Source organism: Phalacrocorax aristotelis, chromosome 14 (assembly GCF_949628215.1).
Source record: "Phalacrocorax aristotelis chromosome 14, bGulAri2.1, whole genome shotgun sequence".
NCBI lineage: Eukaryota > Metazoa > Chordata > Aves > Suliformes > Phalacrocoracidae > Phalacrocorax > Phalacrocorax aristotelis.
In genome coordinates, this window is record NC_134289.1 from 16,972,200 (window position 1) to 16,993,431 (window position 21,232).

The 21,232-nt window shown below is 40.6% G+C and overlaps 1 protein-coding gene across 6 annotated transcripts in view; it reads right to left on the bottom strand.

Moving 5' to 3' along the window:
• Window positions 1–21,232, bottom strand: part of ADK (adenosine kinase) — a 298,134-nt gene that overhangs the window by 29,802 nt on the left and 247,100 nt on the right. For all 6 annotated transcript variants that reach the window (XM_075109456.1, XM_075109455.1, XM_075109457.1 and 3 more), the window contains 2 exons: window positions 18,290–18,325; window positions 11,546–11,660 (listed from right to left, as the gene is read on the bottom strand). In XM_075109456.1, the coding sequence (XP_074965557.1) occupies window positions 11,546–11,660; window positions 18,290–18,325 (151 nt within the window). The remainder of the gene's footprint in view (window positions 1–11,545; window positions 11,661–18,289; window positions 18,326–21,232) is intronic.

Sequence of the window (21,232 nt, forward strand, 5' to 3'; positions counted from 1 at the left end):
GAGCCAACCGTCAGGAAATCTCACAATTCCGCTTCTGGACAATTAACCATTTCCGAGAGCTCCAGTTAACCTCCCCCCCCCCAACACCAACTCTAGATGTTTTGTCATCTTACACAAAATGAATCCTAGACCCCCGAAGTCAGGCGAAGCAGGACCCATTCAAACCTCCCGTGTCCACTCTTTCTACTAGCCAGGATCTCTGCTCTGACCCTCTTGGAACTAAGGACTTGTCTTCCATTCAGCCACCTACTTCCCACAACTCCTACTGCCTGCAACTGGGTGCGACAGCAGAGAAACTTCTAATCAAAGGGTCAGTTCCTGCAGTTAATTTTTGCCCAAGGTCACCATACATACCCACATTTTACTCTCCTTCCACCCTGTGCAATTATTTAATAGTCACTATTTGAGCAGGTGAAGATTAGAGGCTTGAAAACCTAACTTCCATCATTTATGGCAAAAGCATGGCACGGATAGCTACAATTTAAACTTTTCTACAATGTTCATTCAACTGTAATCACAAGATGGGAAATAGAACCTCTGAATTAAAGATGATAGGCTATCAGAGTCTGTAGGGCACCTTCTGAGTAGAGCTTCTGCTGTTCAAACTCCTCTGTGATGATTTGTTATGAAGTGAACGGCTGCCTAATAAAAAAAAGGCTAAAACTGACAAAACAATGGAAAAAGATGATCTTATATGGAATATATTCTGTCTAGGTGCCAGTGGTCAAAGGGTGCAGCTCTTTATGCACCGCATTTGTAACAGACAACAAAGAAGATACCTTAAGGGAAAGCGTGTTATCAAGCCTTCCAGCATATGTAGAGTTCACTTTCTGTATAACCTCTAGGTAGACCACAAAGACAGAACCGGAGACTGCAGACAAGGTACCACACACAAGAAGACACATGGATCAGTACAAACCATTAATATTCATGAACATTTTAAGGTCTCCATGGCCATAATCGATATCCAATGAAGTTAATGAGATCTTTCCATTGATTTCAAAAGACGCTGGGTTGAGCCCCAGAGACAAGAATATCACATGCTCTGCAAGCGCTCCAGCTGATGACACATACTCTGCTAAGCTGCTACCCTCCCATCCGGAATTTCAGCAAAGAACAAAAGATGTGTTACCCTGTTTCAAACTGGTGTTGCAAAATGAGCAATAATACCATTATAAAACTCGATATGGAGCATTTAATATCTTTGATTGAAGAGCAGTCAAGGCCGCAGTAGGCACTTGCGATGTTAATGCCAACATGAGATCCATAAATAAGACAATCGTTATTTGTTTAAGAAGGAAATGAAGAAAAAGCCTTAATGTGTTATCCTCCCAAAAGGTTGAGATTTTGTTTTAACTTTGAGCCTCTAGAAAGCAGTGCTTCAAACTCTTATGTCTGTTAACACATCTAAGCCCATCCAATAGATTTAATCACTGATAAGTAGAGTTATAAGTTCAAACTGGCCTTGACCTTGGGCAGTATGACATTATCTGAAAACCATTAATGGTCTGAAACTAAAGGAAAAGCTCATTAATAAAAGCAAAACCGTACAAAGGTAACAAGAAAAAAAAAAAGAAAAGGAAAAAAAAAAAAAGGAAGTTTTATTAAAAGTATCGATCATGACCTAGGGCACTACAGACATTGATCTTCCCACATCTCCGCAGGAAAAAAAAGGTTAAGCCAACAAATTATTGATCTATTATGAAACCTGCTGAACAAGCCATACATTTAATTTCTTACAATGAGAAAAATAATCACAACAAATTAGGCTAAAGACAAAATATATTTCTTAAAAATTGTCAGTAAAAAAAATTACTATCTGATTGATTTCCTAATCGGCCACCCTGATTACTAACATAGTAACAGCCACCCTGTTAGTATGATTTGAGCCTAAGCATCGGGAGGTGAGAAGCCTATGCACTGTAAACCTTTAAAGCATGGGTTTCAGATTTCAACTCATTAAACCGTACGTTTTTAAGGAGAAATGCGTAGCATCCAATACTTAACATTGCAGCAACACAGAATGCACGTACAGGAAAAGGCAATGCTGAACTTTAAACTTAAAGCATAAACTTAATGAAAAGTTTGTAGGATAATTATTTTATATGCAACAGAATACTGTAGTTTTGGGTGTTCTTCAGTTTGTTCAAGAAGTCAGAAAGATATATTTAGACTGACATAACATAGTAGCTGCAAAAACAGTTGCTGAAAAACTACAAGTCACCAGAATTTCATGTTTGGTGTACATGGGGAGGGGTAGGTGCTACTTTCAGAAAATCGGGGATAACCTTGGGAAAGTTACTTCAAAACATGCATGCATGAAAAGCACGAATCACATTTGGGAGGCTGTCGTTAGTTCCAGGGCTTCCCAAGCACTGAATGACCAATTCTGCTGCCCCACCATTCTTTTAACACAGTTCTATGATACAATCATTGGTCGTCAGCATATGAGATGTCAAAGAGATTGTTTCCCTTCTGAGAGTATATTCATGGCTCTAACCCCCTGTTTGCTCTTTGCTTTGCAGACATAATTCTACAATATTACCAGCTGATCCTGGAGCAACGTTCCTTCCAAGTTTGGAACTCCAGTCTTGGTTGCTAGATGGAAGTCCAAAATGTAATGTCATATTTTATACCCCAGAGTGAGGCTCCACAGCAACGTCAGCCGCTATGGCTTGCAGATATTACAGTCTCATCCTTGTCCCCTACTGCAAATCCTGCCTTCTGTCCTCCCATGCTGGCACTAGGACTCATCTGGACCCTGCAGTGAGCTGGTTCAGAGAGCTCAGCACCCTTCCAGAGTAGGCTTCTGCCAGTCTGTGGATTGCTGAACTGGTTCACCACGCGCGGCGGCGAAGTGCTGGCAGGGTAGGGGAAAAGTAGGGGCTGGAAATGTGTGTCCTTGGGTGAGTCAGTGATTTCTGATTTTTCTATCAGTTTAAAGCTGCCAGGCACCCAAGCCTCAGCCTCTTGGGCTTTGAGGACTATGTAGCTGCAGAATGAATAAGGTGAATCCTCATGCCTTCTATGATGGCCCAGAACAGTACCTGCCTTGGTAACCAGAAGGCTTAATTACTATGATTCTTTCTTCTCAGGATCCCTGGCAGGTAGTTCTGTTGCTTCATGGTTTGAGCAAACAGAATAATATTGTGCTACCGCAGTTTTTTCTGCAAGAACCACCTCACAACTCACTCAGGTCACCAGTAAAATGGTAGCAGTTTTAAAGCATTACAGCCACATATACAGGAGGCATCAGAAATTTATGACAAATTAATTCTGTGTGGATGCTTTAATTGAGGAATATCACACGGAAGGCCTTATTTCTCAAAAAAAAAAAAAAAAAAAAATCAAGCTACAGTGTACTAAAGTACTTTCTTTCCTGAACAAGAGTCTCCATTTGGGATTTAACAGCACTTGAATTGGCAACTTATGGTAAATTCATTCAACTTTGCTCTCCAGAGTCAAGCAAAACAGGTCTCAAGTGGTTTAGGAGGCGGCCTTATTGAGATCCCCCCGTCTACGTCCAGTCAGTCTGGATGTTAAGTGTGCCTGCCTGTTAAGGGTAGCACATCCAGGCTATATACACCATTTCTGAGAGGAGCTCTTCAGCGTGCTGTAAGCCACCTCTTTGTGATACAGTCAGACTCATTTGGGGTAGTAAAACCAAAAGCTGCATATGAAGATTTGCAAAAGCCTCTCACGCTAATGGGCTATAAAATTCTTTGTCAATCAATGTAAAAAAGGTGCACATATAAAAAAAAACAATTCTAGCTTTAAATACACAATGATGGGCTCTAAACCACCTATTACCCCACCATAAAGAAAACTTGAAGTTACAACAGATAATTCTATGAAACTGTCAGATCAATCATCAGTGGCAGCCAGAAAAGCAAATAAAATGTTAGGAATTATTGTGAGAGGAATACAGCACAAAGGAGACAACAGAATTAAACCACTTTGTAAACTTCCCAGGCCCATGAACATTCTGGTCCCCCATCCAAAAAGGGGATAGCAGACCTGGAAAAAGGCATAGCGAAGAGTGGGCCAGGGTGTAAGAATGATGGAGCAAACAAAGAGCAAATAAACAGCCTGGGAAGAGAGTCTGGGAAAAAGACTAGCGAAGGGGAGATAAGCAAGAGCTCTGCAAAACCAGAAGTAACAAGACTTTGCATATGGAACGATTACAGACTGGCTGTGCGGTACAAGCAGCAGGAGATGGCCAGCAACATTCTTAAGTCGCTGAGTCTAAACAAAGAAGGGGAGGCATTTCTTTACATAACACAGAGCCTGTGACACTCATTATCAGAAGACATTATGGATGGTAAAATCCTATTTTGGACTATCCAGCACAAAGCCAACACCTCTAGTTCAGAAATTCCCAAGCTACAGGTTGCTGGAAGCCAGGAGAGCGTAACATGGAAGTATCACTATAGATTTGTTCTGGTTCTACCCTCTTTTACAAGCACCCACGACTGCAGACCTTTGGTCTGCTCCCACTCTTCCACTCTGTATTGTCTCTCCAACATCATATCATTTATACCACCTAAGCAGTGGATTTGTGTATTGTTATCCAAGAGCCCTCTTTAGAATTATGGTACAAAACCTGACTTCCTAAATCTACATATTTGTACCCAAGAAACAAGTACAGAAATTCTTCTGTGTAAGGGGAAACACTGCCTAGCCCCAATGACTGGGATAGGGGCCCGTATTTATTGTCCTTCAACAAACATGCATTTTTCACAGCTTAAAGGGGTAATTTTTTCCTTGGAATGACAGAATGTAAATTCATTGTAGCACCCAAAATTTGGGCTAGGTTTAATATGAGGCAGAGTTTTGCCTTAAAAATTCCTCATTACTAGTGATCATACATGAAAAGGGGATTTCCCAGCCTCATCGTCAACTTCTGGGCTGAACCGGTGCATTAACGCATTAGGCTAGAAAAGAATTCTTCTCTGAAATCAGTATGAAATTACTGAAACACACACATTAAATATATACATATATCTATTTACATATACGTATATGCATTCTTTGAGATGCAACAGCTGATACACTTTTAAGTCCAGTCGAGATACCAGTATCCAGGAACTAAGGTTTTAATAATGTGTTTCAGCTGTCTAATAAAATGCTCAGACCTCCTCTCCCACTCAGCAGGAAAGCATGAATGGTCTCAGTTACAAAAAGGTATTACCAGCTTTGCTATTCATTAATCCCTATCAACAAACGTTCATTATTAATTTAGGTTTTGTGGTTTCCTAAGTCACAACTAAACTAAAAATAAATCTATTGGGCTTTCTGGCTCATTTGTTATGCCATTAGCAGACTAAAATTTCCTTCTTCCTTAAATCCATTTTTGTTTTTTAAGCTTTTCGTTCCATTTGTGAATATAAATGGAAAGAGTAAAGTGTGTAACCCTGTGAAAAAGAGTACACGCTGTAACATAACCCAACTACTATCTCCCTAGGTCCGAGACACTACTTTTGTTTGCTGATAAAAAGCTAGTCAAGGTTTTCCTGTCTGGAAGACTAAGCACGAAAGCTGTGAGAGGTAAGGAAAAAAAGAACACTTCTTGCTTCTGAGAGGAGAACACGCAATACTCAGTAATTTAGAGAAAGAGGAGCTGCGAACAGGCCCACCACAATATGTCAGCAGTGTCAATAGTCATAAATACTTCTATGTTTTATAGATAGGCTTACAAGGCAGCATGCTGGTCTATGACTGCAGCACAACCTGACACAGAAAACCTACTGACCTCTGTTTAGAGTCAGTTGTATGCTGGAACACCAGTCGTTTTTATACCCCCAAAAGCATACAGCGCATCATGCCATTATGATTTAAGAACAGCTCGTAAAATCTCTCTCGTTTCCACATTTTGACAACCCTTCTAAAACGAACGGCTTAAAACCTCTCCTTCTAAAATATTTAAGATCTAACATATCCTTACAAAGCAAAGGAAGCCTCATCGTTCATAAAAACATACTCTCCATACCTCTGCTGTTATTTTCATTTAGATCAGGTTTTGGTTCTATCCGAACATATGAACTTTTAATTTATGAACATACATGCACATATTACCTTAAGAACGGTTGTACTGGGTGACAGCAACATCCATTCAGCTCAGTATCCTGTTTCAGATAACAGGTAGAGGCAAACGCCTCGTATTACTCCAACACCCAAAGCTTGGGAGGCAGGCTCTGAAATTCGGTAATGTTGCACGTTTCATGCAACATATTAATCTGGCTGTATTGCACACGCTGTTTCATTTATGGAATAGATTAAACAACAAGTAATACTAACAAGTAGAAATTCACAAAACTACTTCAGTATGTACTATCTGGTAGATACACTAAGAAATGTTTAAGACGGACCTTTCTCATTCTACCCTATTTGCCAGCACTGCTAATGCATTTCCTGAGACATTCTCAAGTAATGTATCCCAAAAAGTGAAGAAGATGTAAGTGGTTAGTAAGCCCTAACTGAGGTGGCTGTAATGCTTGAATCCTTAAAAAATCCACTTTACTGCCATATTCTAACAAATGAGGTTGTTACAAATGTGCCCTTAACAGAGGTGGTCTTGCAAACATTGCGGGGAAAAAAGAATGGAAAATTCTATGTTCACGCCTGAACATGCCAGATTTCATCATTCATAACTTGAAAAATGCTGAAGTGATTTTCTTTAAATTTGGATTGTTTTTCTTTCCTCTATTAAAGCTATAAAACAAGCCAAGTTTAAAGTTTGTAGCTTCAGCTGTTTTTGAATTATGCAAATATTTCAATAAAAAAAAGTATGTTTTTCCTTTGATGAACTGATTTTGCTCAGACTTTCCGAAGACTTCCCTTTGGGCCAAGACCAGTCATAAAATGTATCTGACTAAAAGTAATTTGTTTAAAAATGTTATGAGCAACTCTATAAAAAGGATAGCTTTCACAGCATTTGATTCTGACAAATGTTATAGCACACATATAGATATGACATATATATACTTGCCAGAGCTTGTGATTTTTGGTGCGTTTCTTAAAAGCTCCAGCTGCTGAACTCAGGAGATCGCATGTGTTCATTAACTCTCCCCCTTTCCCCTGCATACGTAATTTTTGTGGTTACAGAAAAAAGTGTTGAAACATGAAATGAATGTATCACACAAGCTCAGGAACCCCAAATCAAATCCTGAACCTCAGGCCTGGGAAGCGGGATATGACGGAACAAGGCTGTGGCAGTGGGACCAGAGTCTTGATAGCCAAGACATTCCCAATATGGATGAGGAGTATCTGTGCCAGGAATTAACCCAATACTGTTCCTAAAGTAAGCTTTTCTGGTAAGCAAGCCCACAGATCCCATTTTCAGCTATCAGTACCCTTCCCAAACCATAACCCTCTGTACTGAAAGGTTGCATCACAGGTGTCTCTCACAGGCTACTTTATTTCAAGAGTTTTATCAACATTCAGTCATGTTGGGGACCGTTGCTAAAGAAAATGACAACATTTTTGTCACTGCTAATTGTTAGGCTCACTGACAATATCCAACACCTCCAAGTTCTCCAGTAAAACGATCAAATTTGACATCATAGAAAAATGCACCTCAGGTTGCCCCATCCCTGGAACATCCAAGGCCAGGCTGGACGGGGCTCAGAGCGACGTGCTCTGGTTGAAGATGTCCCTGCTCAGGGCAGAGGGTTGGGCTAGGTGACCTCTAAAAGTCCCTTCAACCCAAAGCATTCTGTGATTCCATGATTCTGTGACGTGAAGAGGGAAACTTCAGACAATGATCATTTGCACGTGCTCTATGGAGTCTCATTAGAAGATGACAGTTAATTTAGTCAACATTTCATCTGCCACAGCCCCTGTGTGCCAATCCTAAACACTCCTTTCCTTCCCTATAAGACACGCTGATCACACTCAGCTTGAATCTGAGCTTTCCTCTTCCTTGCAATTATTCCTACTGACAGAGAACAGGAAGGAAGGGGAGAGAAAAGGGGCCTTGGGGCTGAAGTACTGTGAGGGAGAAGATATGAACAGACAGTAGAAAGACCCAATGCTCTCCATGATAGAGAGAAATTTTTCCTCTGAAAACACAAATAATTTAGACAGCCAAAGAAAGCAGACAGACAGACAGGAGCGGCTTAGATCGGGATTGCTGATGCAGTTACTGCTTCTCACAGTTTTCATGATCTGCTCCAGTTGCACGGACCTCGAGGTTGCTCGTCAGCCTGTGCCTGAGTGTCTGCAGCTCGTGGTCTGTTTGAGGCGAGCCACCAGTGGTTTTGGCAGGCATTAAAACAATGTTGTGTAAACTGCAGCAGTTCATAGCTGACTAAACGTCTTTGCAGTATGGCTGGGCCATATTGGAGGAAGGAGATGTTTTGGCTGTCTCTGACTAAGCTCTCTCCCTCGCCTATCAAAGCTACGTTCTCAGAACTTTTTGGTCAATCTTTCTTTCCTTTTGGTAATAAACTGCGCCTTTCTGCCCTACGCTCTGCTCCTCAAATACCTGTTGATACTTCTGTTCTCTGGAGTGTCCAGGAACCAACCACCGTCACAGCCCTCTCCACACGTTAATGATGAGCTGTATCTGGCCACCTTCATCCCACTGAAAGACCCAAGAAATTCCACATCTAATTTCCAGCACATAATTCTGTGCCCTTTCACAAAAGAGCTGGCAACCTGCAACAACCCCTTTTATCCATCTTATTTCCTCTCCTTCCAGCCAGAGCTGGATCAAAGTGCATCCCCTCATTATTTCCATTACCTGATCCCCCACTCAACCTACACACAACTCATCGAAGAGATGCACTCCTCCTCTTGTAACCCAGCCCCTCTCAACTTAGCCCCACGGCCGTCTGGTCCTCGACAGCACGCAGAGGCTGCGTCTGGCAGAGGAAACGGAGCCCCGTTCAGGATGCTCTCACAGCCTCAGTGTTGCCCTTCTCACCTTGCCGTGCGTGGGCAGGGGCAAGGGAAAGAAGGGGGGGCGGCCATCGGCTGTGCCTCTTCACCGAGCACAGCCCGATCCAAGGCAGGCACCTCTCCCATGGCTCACAGCAATGCCAGACACTTCGCCTTGCTGCCAGAGAGCAGAGACCTTTCCATGGGGAAAATGGTGTTGGGGAGGAGGGAAAAAGAGGTACAAAAATGGCAAAGGCCAAATTCACCTTAGTGTCTTTTACTCGTGCACCTGTAAGCTCCAGCTCCACGCTGTGCTCTTCCAGAGGACATGAACAGACACTGCTGGAACATGTGCCTCTCCCAACAGCTGACGAAGGATGGTTAAAGGCGGCAGCAGAAGGGAAGAAAGGAAGAGTAGAGTCCTTTGCCTGGACACTGATGCCCTCTGGTTGACTCACTACTGACAGAAACATCTTGCAACTAATAAGCATGTTCCTATTACGGACAGCATATACAGCAGCAGGTACCGACAAGCATGTCCAAATCCATGGCTGACTTGGCAAAAACTGTTTTAATCTAGGCACAAACTCATTGAGAATATATTGTTTCCTCAGAAAGGCAGGATACAAAACTACACACAGCCAGCTTTTCCAAAAAACCTGTTCTGTGCATTAGAAAAAGGCAATGGATTTTATACTGGTAACAATTCCTGACTGCGGCAATTCTTCCAGGATCATTTAGAAACTTTTTACACTGTGCACTGCAGGTTTCAAAGCACAACTAGACCTAATCAGTGTTGAAATAAGTGTGTTAGCAGTACTCTGTGCCATCATCATATGCTAAATTAAGGGACACGTTTTCCTTCTTTCATTATTATTTTAATGTGAGGAGGTGCGAAAAAGATGATCCACACCAAAGGAAGGAAAAAGGGGGAAAACAATAACAAATTGGTATCTCTTTCGAGAATTGCCCCACAGGCCAAACATTTTTATGTTCTTAATCATTATTAAATGACTTAACATGACACACAGAGCCTGGCGAATGATTGCATCCTGACATGAGAACGAATTACAAATGAAATGAAAGATCAAGCTGTATTAGAGGACTGCCTCTGGGAAATGAAAATCTTTAATTCTCTTTTATTATTGACATTTATTTGGCTGCCATGAATAACAACATAGCAAAGATATTCAGCTATGCTTGTGCACTGAATAGCTTATCCCACGGCTCAAAACTGCCTTAACATTTATCATGTTTGCTTTTGTAGCTGACACCATTGCATACACTGTCTATCCATCTTGCATTTATCATGCATATAAAGTGCATTCTCTAATTTAAGTTCATTTCATAGCGAACAAACAGCTAAGATTAGCAAGTGTCAGTCCTCAAATAAGCTCCCAGTTGTAAAAATATCAAAGAAGGGATTAATGGATTTGTTAACAACTCTAGTTTGAAGAATAAAATAAGTACACAGTGGAAATTAAATAAGAGCACAGGAGGGTTACATGCAAGATTTAGGTTTACTACCGTTATTACTAGCTCATGTATAAAAACATTTTTATACTGCTATTTTCCAGCCAACTGTACAACGCTCAAGTGGAGTGCCTCCATATGGGCTGTTCACGTAATGCAGTGGCTTTCTGCAAGCAACCCTTCCGTCATGACTCGGTGAGACACACACCCCCAGCTCTCAGTCACTGCCTTCTACTTCCGTTAAACCGGTTCGTAGCTTACAAAACAGAGGAAGAAGCCAACTATTGGAGAAATCATTCAAACTGCTGCTAAGAATGATCTGCAGAGCAGTGACATACCTATTTAGTGCCTAGCCCTGCAGCCACAGTCTGAAGCCAACTCGGATTTTGAGGCAAGTATCGTATGAGTAAGCACCAGTCCCGCAGGTGCGAAGCTTCCTCAACTCCACTCGGCCTCCGAAGGGGGAATTCAGCCCTGACTTAACTTGCGAAGGAAGGAACAACTGAAATGGCTTGCCACAGCACATGGTTTTAATAGCTTTATTTAGTCTAGAAGCATAGGTGGACGGAATTAAAGAGACTGTCAAAAGGTAGGCAGTCATGTTTATAATGGTTAAATCTGCGCGTCGTACATCATCAATTCAGACAGCACAAACTACTTGTACCCCTTCTAGAACACCTTTTTTCCCACATGCTCCTTTGAGAATAGATGAGCAGACGGCTGAGAAAAGCTGAAGTGAGATTTTCTGCTCAAAGCAAAAAAGCCTGGAAATTCACTTAGTACTGGATTTCACTTCCTCCTCTTCACAAATGTTTAAATATACTATACTGTTGCACAGCTGTTCTCAGCAGGCATAGTGTGTTCTTGTTTGCAGCAAAGATGGCTACACAGATAAAATCTCAAGTCATAAAAATCTGAGTAAAACCAACTGGATCAATATTTTAGATCTATGTTATAAAAAAAGAACTTAAGATGTTCAGAACTAAGTTCTCAGGCATTCCTGTGAAATATTAACTTCTCAAATTCAGAATCTTAAAACAATTAAAAGCATAACAGATGAGAAACATGGACTAACACTGAAAAGGCAAACGCTCCGGCTGCCATTTAACAGTCACAATTTGCAAAACCACAACTTGTAATTGATTAACTAGAATATTTACTGTGAACGACAATGGAGATTTGAAAAATATACCTGTAGCCATTACAGTGTCATCCTTCCCCTGGGTAAAGACTACAATTCGTTGCCTTTTAGCGTTCACCTTTGGCAGGGCTTGTGTCTTCCGGGCTATCTCTTTAATGTCTTCAGTCTATTAACAGAGAAAAAGAAAATTCTTGTTACCGGCATATGAGAGTGGCAAGAGATTAGAACTTTATTAGCAGATCAAAGATTTATTTTCTTATGGCTAGGTATAAAATAGACTTTACTGTCAGTAGAGGGAGATTTTTAAAAGGAGGAATACTTCATTCTCCTAAGGGTTTATGTAGTACTATGAGACCATTGTTTTTAATCTTGATAATGATAGTTCAGCTATTCCAAGTGCTGCAAAATTGCAAAGCTAACAAAGGAATTACAGAGCATTTCCTAATGAGCAATTAGTGGGTTTCTTTGCTGCTGACTGGATTCTAACTCTACCTATCATAAAATTAAACATAAAATTGGTAAGAGAATACTTTGGATAAACTCTGGGCCTGATTTTCATCCAATTTAGCCAGGTTTTATACTACTACCATCCCTCTGATTTCAGCAGGATTGCAAATACTGTTTCTCCAGCTTCCCTACAGCAACCGGTCTCACCAAGTAAACTGAGTACAGCACCTTCCCAGGTGTAGAGCCCAGGTGAATATGCTCTGTGCTCACCAGCTGGTTGCATAATTAGATGCAGGGAAGCAAAGGGTGAAAGCTCTACTCAGTGGGGCATAGAACACCCCCGCTTTGCTGAAGTAAGGCTAAGCTGCAAAAATTTCGGGAATCTTTGCTGTCAGGAGTTTGTTTGCGCACTACAGTGCAGGTAGCCAGGAACAGAGAAACTGGCACCCTGAGCCAAGGCTCTCATCTGTCCAGACAGCACAACTTGTCATTAGAACGAACAGAATGCCTATTCTCATAGCTGCCCTGTGACCTGAAACACAAGGATTGCAATTTCTAATCTGCTTAGTATTCAATCTAATCTAAATATAGGTATTCCTGTTATTTGTATAAGCATCAAATCCTTTTATAATGCTGTGTGGGAAGCTTTTGTTCTCAGATTTATCTCAAGTCAGTAAGTCCTACAAATTAACTTTGCTATATGTAAACCTATTTCTTGCCATCGTTTATACTTTTTTCTTTTTTTTTCTTTTATTTTTTAACATTAGGAAAAGCAAGAAAGACTATAATTATTCTCTGTGCTACTTTATTCTCCGCCCCACTTTATTCATATCTCTGTTAAATAACACCATACTTTTTCCCCTAGTTTACCCCTGCAACAAGCCACTGCAGTGAAACGGCTGATTTGGTGAAGGCCTGGTGCTGAATATATGAAAAGACAACAACGCTTTCTGCATTGTTTTGTGTCCTGTTTGTTATGAACCCTCAGTCATTTTTTGAACACAATTACACAATGAACAGAATTCATCTATGAAGCTGTCAGAGTGGTTTCAAGTAATTTACCCAAGTTGCTACAATTAATTTATATTATTAATAAATTGATTTTTATCATCCAAAATTGGCATATAGTGTTATTTAGGAACGCACGCAGAGTATGTGCCACTTTGACTGCAGCTGCCGATTTTAACAAGAGGTTGATTATTTATATCAGCAGGTCAGTTAAACACTTCAAGAACCATAATCTGCATACCATTCAGTCTTGGTTACTTGCTGATTTTTGATAATCTTGTTGGTCTTCAAGCACTTCACCTTTATTATGGACAGAGAATATGCCCGGGCTATATCTTTACCAGTATCTATTTATGTGAAAATTATCTAGCTCTTTTGCAATACTCTTAGCCTTCCTTTAATTTCTCCCCCAACTCTGGTAGTCCCTGAGCTCGCTGATTTATACATGTTTGCCAGATGCAAAAATAATTTCCCCTTACTTATCAGTCTTACCAGTCCCTTTACCTCTTCCTTAAATTCCCTCATACTTTTCATTTCCACATACTACACTCTCGTTTGTGCTCTTGCTTCCTTCCTCCTGCTTAGACTGTCAGTGCAGCCTTTAGAAGGCAACGTCTTCCACCAGAGAAGAAAGAGAAGAGCGTTGAACCCCTCTGCGAGGACTGAGGACAGTGAGAGGGGCCATCTTACCCTGACTCTCGAACGGCGAGGAGTCCCTTAAAGATGCCAGAGGAAAAAACCTGATATTGCTGCTCTTCTGTTTTGAAATGCCTTTTTAAGTGGGTTGTGAATAGCCGGTGTCAGCTGGTCGCACAAGCTGTCGGACAGGGGACGGATGGAGAATTACAGCCCTCCAGCTTGGCAATACGTAGGCTGCTGAAGGATCGCCTAAATTCTGCGCTAGTTCAGGCCTTGATAATTGAGAGATCCATGAACTATGAAATGCAATACAGCATCACGGAGATCAAAGGAAACAGGAGAGAGGTGTTTAGTTTTTGCTAAGTAGGAAGTGGCTACTAGTGAGTTTATTAAGCACATTTACAGTGGAGCAAGGCAGGCACAGAAATCAAAGAGCTTGAAGATACTTGTGCAATGTGTTTACACGCACTCAAATTTTAAAAGGAAGCCGAGGAAGTTATAATAGGAGAAAATGGGACGATCAAGAGATGATTTCTTCACTTTAAGGAAGAATAAAGATGAACTTATATGAGGGAAAGGGGACCCTGAGGAAAAAGGTTAGTGAAGAATGATGGTAAAGGATGAAATAAGTAGACAGCGAAAGAAAGTAAAAAGCACATATGTTTTCAGGAAGAATTAAATACATAATAAGCATGTAACAGTAGAAGGAAGGTATACAGGGGGAAAAAAGGCCATTTTTAAAAAACCAGAAGTTCCAAAACACAGTGGTTTAGAGACTTGTGTCTGGTTGTGCAGCCTTTAAAAGTAACCGAATAGCATCTTCTGTGAGAATTAACTTGGCCATTTTTAGCCAAAATCACTTCCTATACTAAATTTTTTCAAAGGAAGAGAATAAAATAGAGCTTATATAGTGGAAGAGCTGCAATCTCAGTGTTGAGGAGGCTTTAACTTTTCCACAGTATATCTCCACTTTACCATTATATTGTATTTTGAAGGTACAACTGTGACACAATAATACGTGAATATTTACAGCTTAAGACTGCAGAGGTACTATGCCCCTCATTTCATTGTCAGGCAAACATCATGAAATGTTGTCATCTCCTATTTCTGTTCAGAATATACATAATATTTTTAAATATCTGAAATGAATAATATTTGTTCTGCTCTGATTTGTACGTGCACACTTATTGAGACTTTCTTATATGCCCTGTACCTACAGACATGGCTGCATGGTAATACTGTACTGGTTTGTGCTCCTAAAGCCTCTACAACATGTCCCAGATTCACAGGACACTCACACATATCCAATTATACCCTTGAGTCTGATTTAGCAAAGCTGACATACGAATCTCACGAAAGCATGATTTGCCTCTTGATGCCGCACCTGAAACACCGCGCGTGCGGCATTCGTTCAGCAAATAAGTGGTATCTACGCATGCAAAGAAAGCACACCAGTTATCCCCGGATCAGATAGAGCTATGTGAAAACCTGGCACTGCCAGTCAAATGATGCCTTCTGATCTTTGCCTCTGAACACATACACAATCGCTGGGGCTACCATAGCCCTGGCCTAAACAGGCACGAACCCACTGGAAACAGTGGAGCTGTGCAGTGAACCTCCTCAGCTTGAAGACCTGAAGTTGGTCCAGGGTACCAACGCTCCCTAGCTTGGTCCCCCAGCCAACACGTGCTCAGGCGGAGACCTCTGCCTCCAACAGGAATGATTACCTTGCACAGCAGCTGCTGCTAACCCCTTGGGTACATGCTGCCCCTTTCACTTCACTTTACTGCTTGGGCTGCCAGACAGAGCTGAACCCTGAGTTTTATGTTAAAGTAGGATTATGTTTTCCCAATGCCTAAATAGAATAAACAGCAAGTTACCATTTTGTAAAAACAAAACCTCATAAACCTTTGTCCTGGCAATTTTGTTATTTGAAACCTATTATGAACATTCCCTTAGAATATACTGACAACCACTCTACTGCTTCAAGGGGAACCACGTCCAAGAGCTTCCCTGGGATAAAAATTGTGACTATTATCATGTATTACTGAGAAGACTGCAACACACAATCAGGATGAAGCACTGTCTTCACAGACAGTGAATTTACTATTTATTTAATAGTTTTAAAATGTCATGGAACATGAAATTCACAAAAAAGGAAACGATGCACCCCAGGAAGAGACTGCAGCAAAAGTAATGTTCTACTTTCGATTATTACAGATAAGGGTTGGTCAGGAGATAAAATGAAGGAAATAATGGTCTTCAAATATCGTGATTGATTTTACAAAAATATCTTGGATTTCAGCAAAGTACAATGGAAAAGTAACTCTTGGTAAGAAGCGAAAAACAGAAATTCCTTTGAACATAGCTTCTCTTACAAAGAAAAAACAAATTTGTGTCGTGGAAGTGTTTTCTCTTGCCTGGGACAAGACTTTATTTCTTCAGAAAAAGTGTATTTTTTCCTGAAGTTGACTTGATTGTACTACTTTTTTATTTTTTCAAGAGTTGTTTCAGATATACTTAACTCGATGTATATTTAAAAGATGCATTTAGTCCACAGAAATTATTGAAATTACTGGAAGGTAGAAAAGCAGATGATTAAAAAAAAAAAAAGAAAGAAAAATAAAGAAGCTAGTCACAACTGATTCTCCATGCTAAAGGACCTCCGATGCTTTCTGTTAAAAAATAAACTTCCAGGCTGCAATTCAAACGGAGCTACCAGCAGCTTTTCATAACTTCTATCATAAACATGCTCTTGATTTTTGCTCTGGTCACCCCAGCCCTTTACTTCACTTCTCTGTGTTTTGTCAGTTCTCTATTCTCAATACAAACGGCAGAATCAGTTCTGCAAGCTTTTGAGAGTTGCTAGAAAGTTTTCTTGTTTTTAATTGAAAGGCTAATTGAAGCTGTGTAAGTTTTTCCTAAGCTACTTTATTAGTAGTGTGAATTTTTTGCCTCCGCAGCACAATGGGAGAACAAGCCTGTGGACGCTTATCAAGTCTTACACATCTCTGTCAGCAAACTCGACGTGTGAGTTGTTGCCGAGGGAGGGGGTAATAAGAGATAAGATCATAATCATTGTGCGCTTTACTGATATGCTGTAATCAAATGTGGCAGATTTAGGATGTTCCGTAGGAGCTGTGCTAGAATCTCTAAGCAAGCACTAATGGAAAGGTTAATATGACGGTAGTTAGCAGACACCAGCAAAAGCAGTTTGTCACTAGAACTGAATTTAAACCAGGCACATTCAAAGTCTTTAGCTCAAGGGGGCAATAAAAATATAGAATGGGTAGACTTAATACACTACTTCCTTTCTTTTTTTATTGTCTAGCTACCAGAGGGTACCAATAATTCGTTATGCTTCATATTATATTTGGAGGCATCTGTGAAATTCATTCATTTGATAGAATAAACTCAAAGTGTATTTTTATGCTAACAATACAGATGATACAAATGAAAATTGACAGTGATAAAAAGTCTTAATTTCTACAAAGCAGCCACATGAATTTGGGAAACATAAAATGAAATGGGACAGCCCACAGTTTTAATATCTAAAACACTGATGGCATTGATGTACCTGCTGGTGTACGGTTCTAAAGAAATCTAAATTGTAGAACAAAAGCTGTCAGTCTTTTCCTCTTCTTTTTACATGCAACCATCCACTCACAAAAATGGCATGTTCTTAAAGCGATGCGGTTTGAATTGCGTGGCTTCTATTATTTATGCAAAATGGGTGTTGAGCAGTCAAACTCCTATCTGTTCTTTTACACTGCAAACAAATCAATTAAGGTGGGTCTTATTCCAGCGAAAATACATGTAAAAGGATTTATGTGTGTTCAGTTCTGCAATTTAGATTTCACTAAGATCACTTACTATCTGCGAAATTAGCCCAACCGTTGTCACATTAATTATAGTATTTAAAACCTGCCTATCCGAATTCCGCATTAGAGACCAATAGCTGATAGCTCTCCAGATTAAGTTATCTGAATTTAGCCAATGGGAGATACTATTCAAATAAATGCCTCAGGAAGATGGAATCAAAAGCTCTGAAAAATCACTGTAAAATCAACAGTGTTTACTTCAAGAAAGTAGAGGATCATACATTTTTAGAGCACAGATGGAAAACACCAACTCGAATATGTTTTGAAACACAAATTCCACGCTACCCCATCTAAAAGAAGCTGTTTGTGGAAGCACGGTTTACATTAATCAGTACCTAACGATTTTATATACAACCTTTCTAAAATTCATTTGCATAATGATAATCCGCACATGGCAGGGTTTAAGTTATTTAAGCGGTGTTATATTTCGCTATTTAGTCTTGCTTCGCCACTGCTGTAGCAGTGAATCCTTACGGAGTGTAATGCAGCTAATGAGGTAGCTTTTTAACTGAACAAACTGACAGGTCCCATATCTGCAGAGGCAGCTTGAAACCGTGCCCAACCTCTCGGCTTCCCAAGAGGCTTTTCAAAATTCAATAAATAACATCTGTAGGCGATGTTGGGTGCAGACCTAGCAGAGTGCGTCATAACACTGAGCTGGCAGAACAAAGAAACCATGACGACTGCCAAGTTTCCATGGCAACCGCTGCGAGGCTTGGAGAGTATAATAGCACATCAATCATTGTCCAAAAGAACTTCATTATCAGCAAGAAAAAAAACCTTTAGGATCTGTTTAGTGTGCAATTGTGGGTTAACTCACCTCAAAGCCTTGCTCTCTAGCAAAAGTGGCAGCTTCCTGAAATAATAAAAAAAAGAACAGTTAATTATAAAGTGCTAGATAATGAAGAAATAACACATTTTGAAACTCATTCAGCCAGTTTTCCTTTTACACGATTATCTCAATATACCCATATACAGTTGTTCAATTCTGATAGTCGCACCAAAAGCTTCCCCCTCCTTCCCTCGAGCCTGACAACGGTACAATGTCAACACACTTCACAAGTTCAAATTAAGAAGGTACAATAGGTTTTTTCCAGGCGAGGAAAGTTACTTCAGGAGACAGGGCTTTGACTAGGAAACCACTACTTCAAATCCAGACGAACATCCTTCAGACGTATTTTTAATTGAAATTATATCACATCCCCATTTATGTACGGCACTTCATGGCATACAGGTTATCGAGCCATTTAAAAAAAATCATTTGTCATCTACGGAGCGTTAAAGAAAACCAGGATCACACAATGCCTTCAAACCCTTGTGGTGGAATCAGATGAGCATTTTATAAAATACTCTGATGTCTTAATCACTGCTTTAGGCATTTTAACTATGTTCTTTTCCTGAAAGAACAGAGGAAACATCAGGGTATCAGAATGTCCTCATTTCTTATTTATATTAATTGGAGCAATTAAAATCTGTTTTGAAATAAAAGCAAGGAGACAGGAGACAATAGCAACGTTCTTTCTCCTTTACTCACTTCCTACCCTAACGTTGCAAATATTGCAGAAACCCCTCAAAGCCTTTATGTTTTCACTTGCATTCTTCCAGATTATCTTTGCCAAGTGATATTAATAGAGGGATAAGTCTTGAGCCAAAATGGTGAGTTGATCCAATTAAACGAAAATAACTACTGTACCAAACCGTTTAAGTCCAGTGTCCCTAGGACAGCTTTTAGTGCCGCAGAAAATACATACTCGTGCACCTATATGATCTGCCAGTTTGGGGGCAGCGTAAGAATTTGAAGTGGGTACAATTGATTATAACAACAGTAAGTTGAGGTTAATAAAATGTGATAAGCTGAAAAGCACAACTCCTCAGGCTGCTTCACTGCAGAAACATAAGGCTGACCGGGTTAGCCTTAGCTGATGTTGACAGAAAAACTGAATCATGGTCCTGACAATTGGGTGCGGGCAAGGTTAGCCACTTGGACAATTTACTTACAATTGAATTCCTTCTTGTACATCACACAGTCAATGACATTTGCTAGCCTGGCTGTCAAGAAGGAGCGTAGGGTTCAAAGATATCATGCAGTGTTTTCCTAAACCAGCATGTGATTAACAAAGCCTGTGCTTGTATGAGAAAAGGAGGCTGCAAGCTTCCACTCCGAAGCGATGCACTTACAATGAACTGCAACACAATCAGGAAAGCCTCAGATGGGACCGGGACGTGGAAAAAAAACCCAAAAATAAGAACAATAAGGGAGTCATAAGGGGGCAGAGAATAAGAAAATGGACTAAAAATGATGTACTGTAGCCAAATTACTTCTTTAACCTCAGGTTTTTGGTCAAGCAATTGAAATCGGAAGTTACACTGATCTGTCCTAAGGGGGTTTCTTTAATGTCCCAATGCAGCGGGACATTAACATCTGTGTTAAACTATTGTTTGGCCAGGAAACTGGACACCAGTACATTCTGACATCTGTGAAATAAAGACTATTCTAGTTAAGTAGTATTTCCTTATGTGGGAGACTCTGAGAGAATTAATCTCAATTTTCTGTACTGGGGCACCCATGCACAGCACATGTGGTTTGAAAGACCTGGCCCTTCCACAAGAAAGGATAAATGATTGCACATTTGTTAAAAAAGTATCTCATCTTTGGATTTTCCTGTTAGAGCGTCATCTTTTAGCCTGGTCTGCTGTCCGGCTCCATGAATAATGGTAGCTAGCACGCAGCCATAGATTTTCCTGCAGTTGACCTCTAATCTAAGGGTGTCTGAGCGTGCCAAAGAACAGCAGCAATCTTAATTTCCCTCTCTCCTATCAACCGAACCTCCGAGTAACTCCTGAGCAGGCTCCCTCAGCGAGGACGGCGCCTGCAGCCCCCCGAGCACCAGCCTCTCTCAGAATTACACCCCTCTAAGAATCAAGGCCTTTCCAGTAAAAAAGATAACAAAGCTCCAAGCACACGTTTGGAGGCTACGGTTTGGTGTTTGCAAAATGGTGAGAAATGCGCGGCAGGCCCTGAATGCCGGGGCCGGTTCAAAGTAAATTAACCAGATAAAAGCGATGAGAACCTTTTAGTGTCTATTCACAATAACAGTGAGAACAGGAAACAAGCAGACCCCATCTGGGCAGCCCTAGGGCACCTCACACTGCGCCTCACGTCTCTAATAAAGTAGTCAGGTTAAAATGTAAGTGGCTGTAACATGCGGGGACTGCGAGGGCTGCACCGGCCAGCCAGGGCGTTCCCTGATGCAGGTGATAATCAGTATGATAATCACTATATTTACAGGCTTTCCATTTTATATCTGGCATTGGAAATCACGAAGAAGGAGGGATTAAGGAAATAAACAACCTACACAGAAGCTTTACCGCTCCCCGGAGAATGCAGCATTTCCATTCATGCGTGACAGGCGACAACAGCAAGGCAAAACAGCGACAGAACAGAATTTTCTTAGGAGGCTTCATTTCACATCAGGAGTTCTTTCAGTTTTGATAAACTTTAGACATTATTCATTCATTACTGCAACTTGGCACTTTCAGAGCTATTTTCCATTATTGTCTACAACAGAACATCTCATTTCATAAAACCCTCTCCCCCCACCTTTTTACTCTTTCGTACTAAATACATTAAAAACACACTCCTTTTTCTATATAATCTTTTTACTAACTGTGAGAGCGAATTTATTGCCGTACCACCTAGAGCAGAAATGGGATTTGTTATTAGTTATGAAACATTATTTGGCTCGTGCAGTTTCGGGGGGGG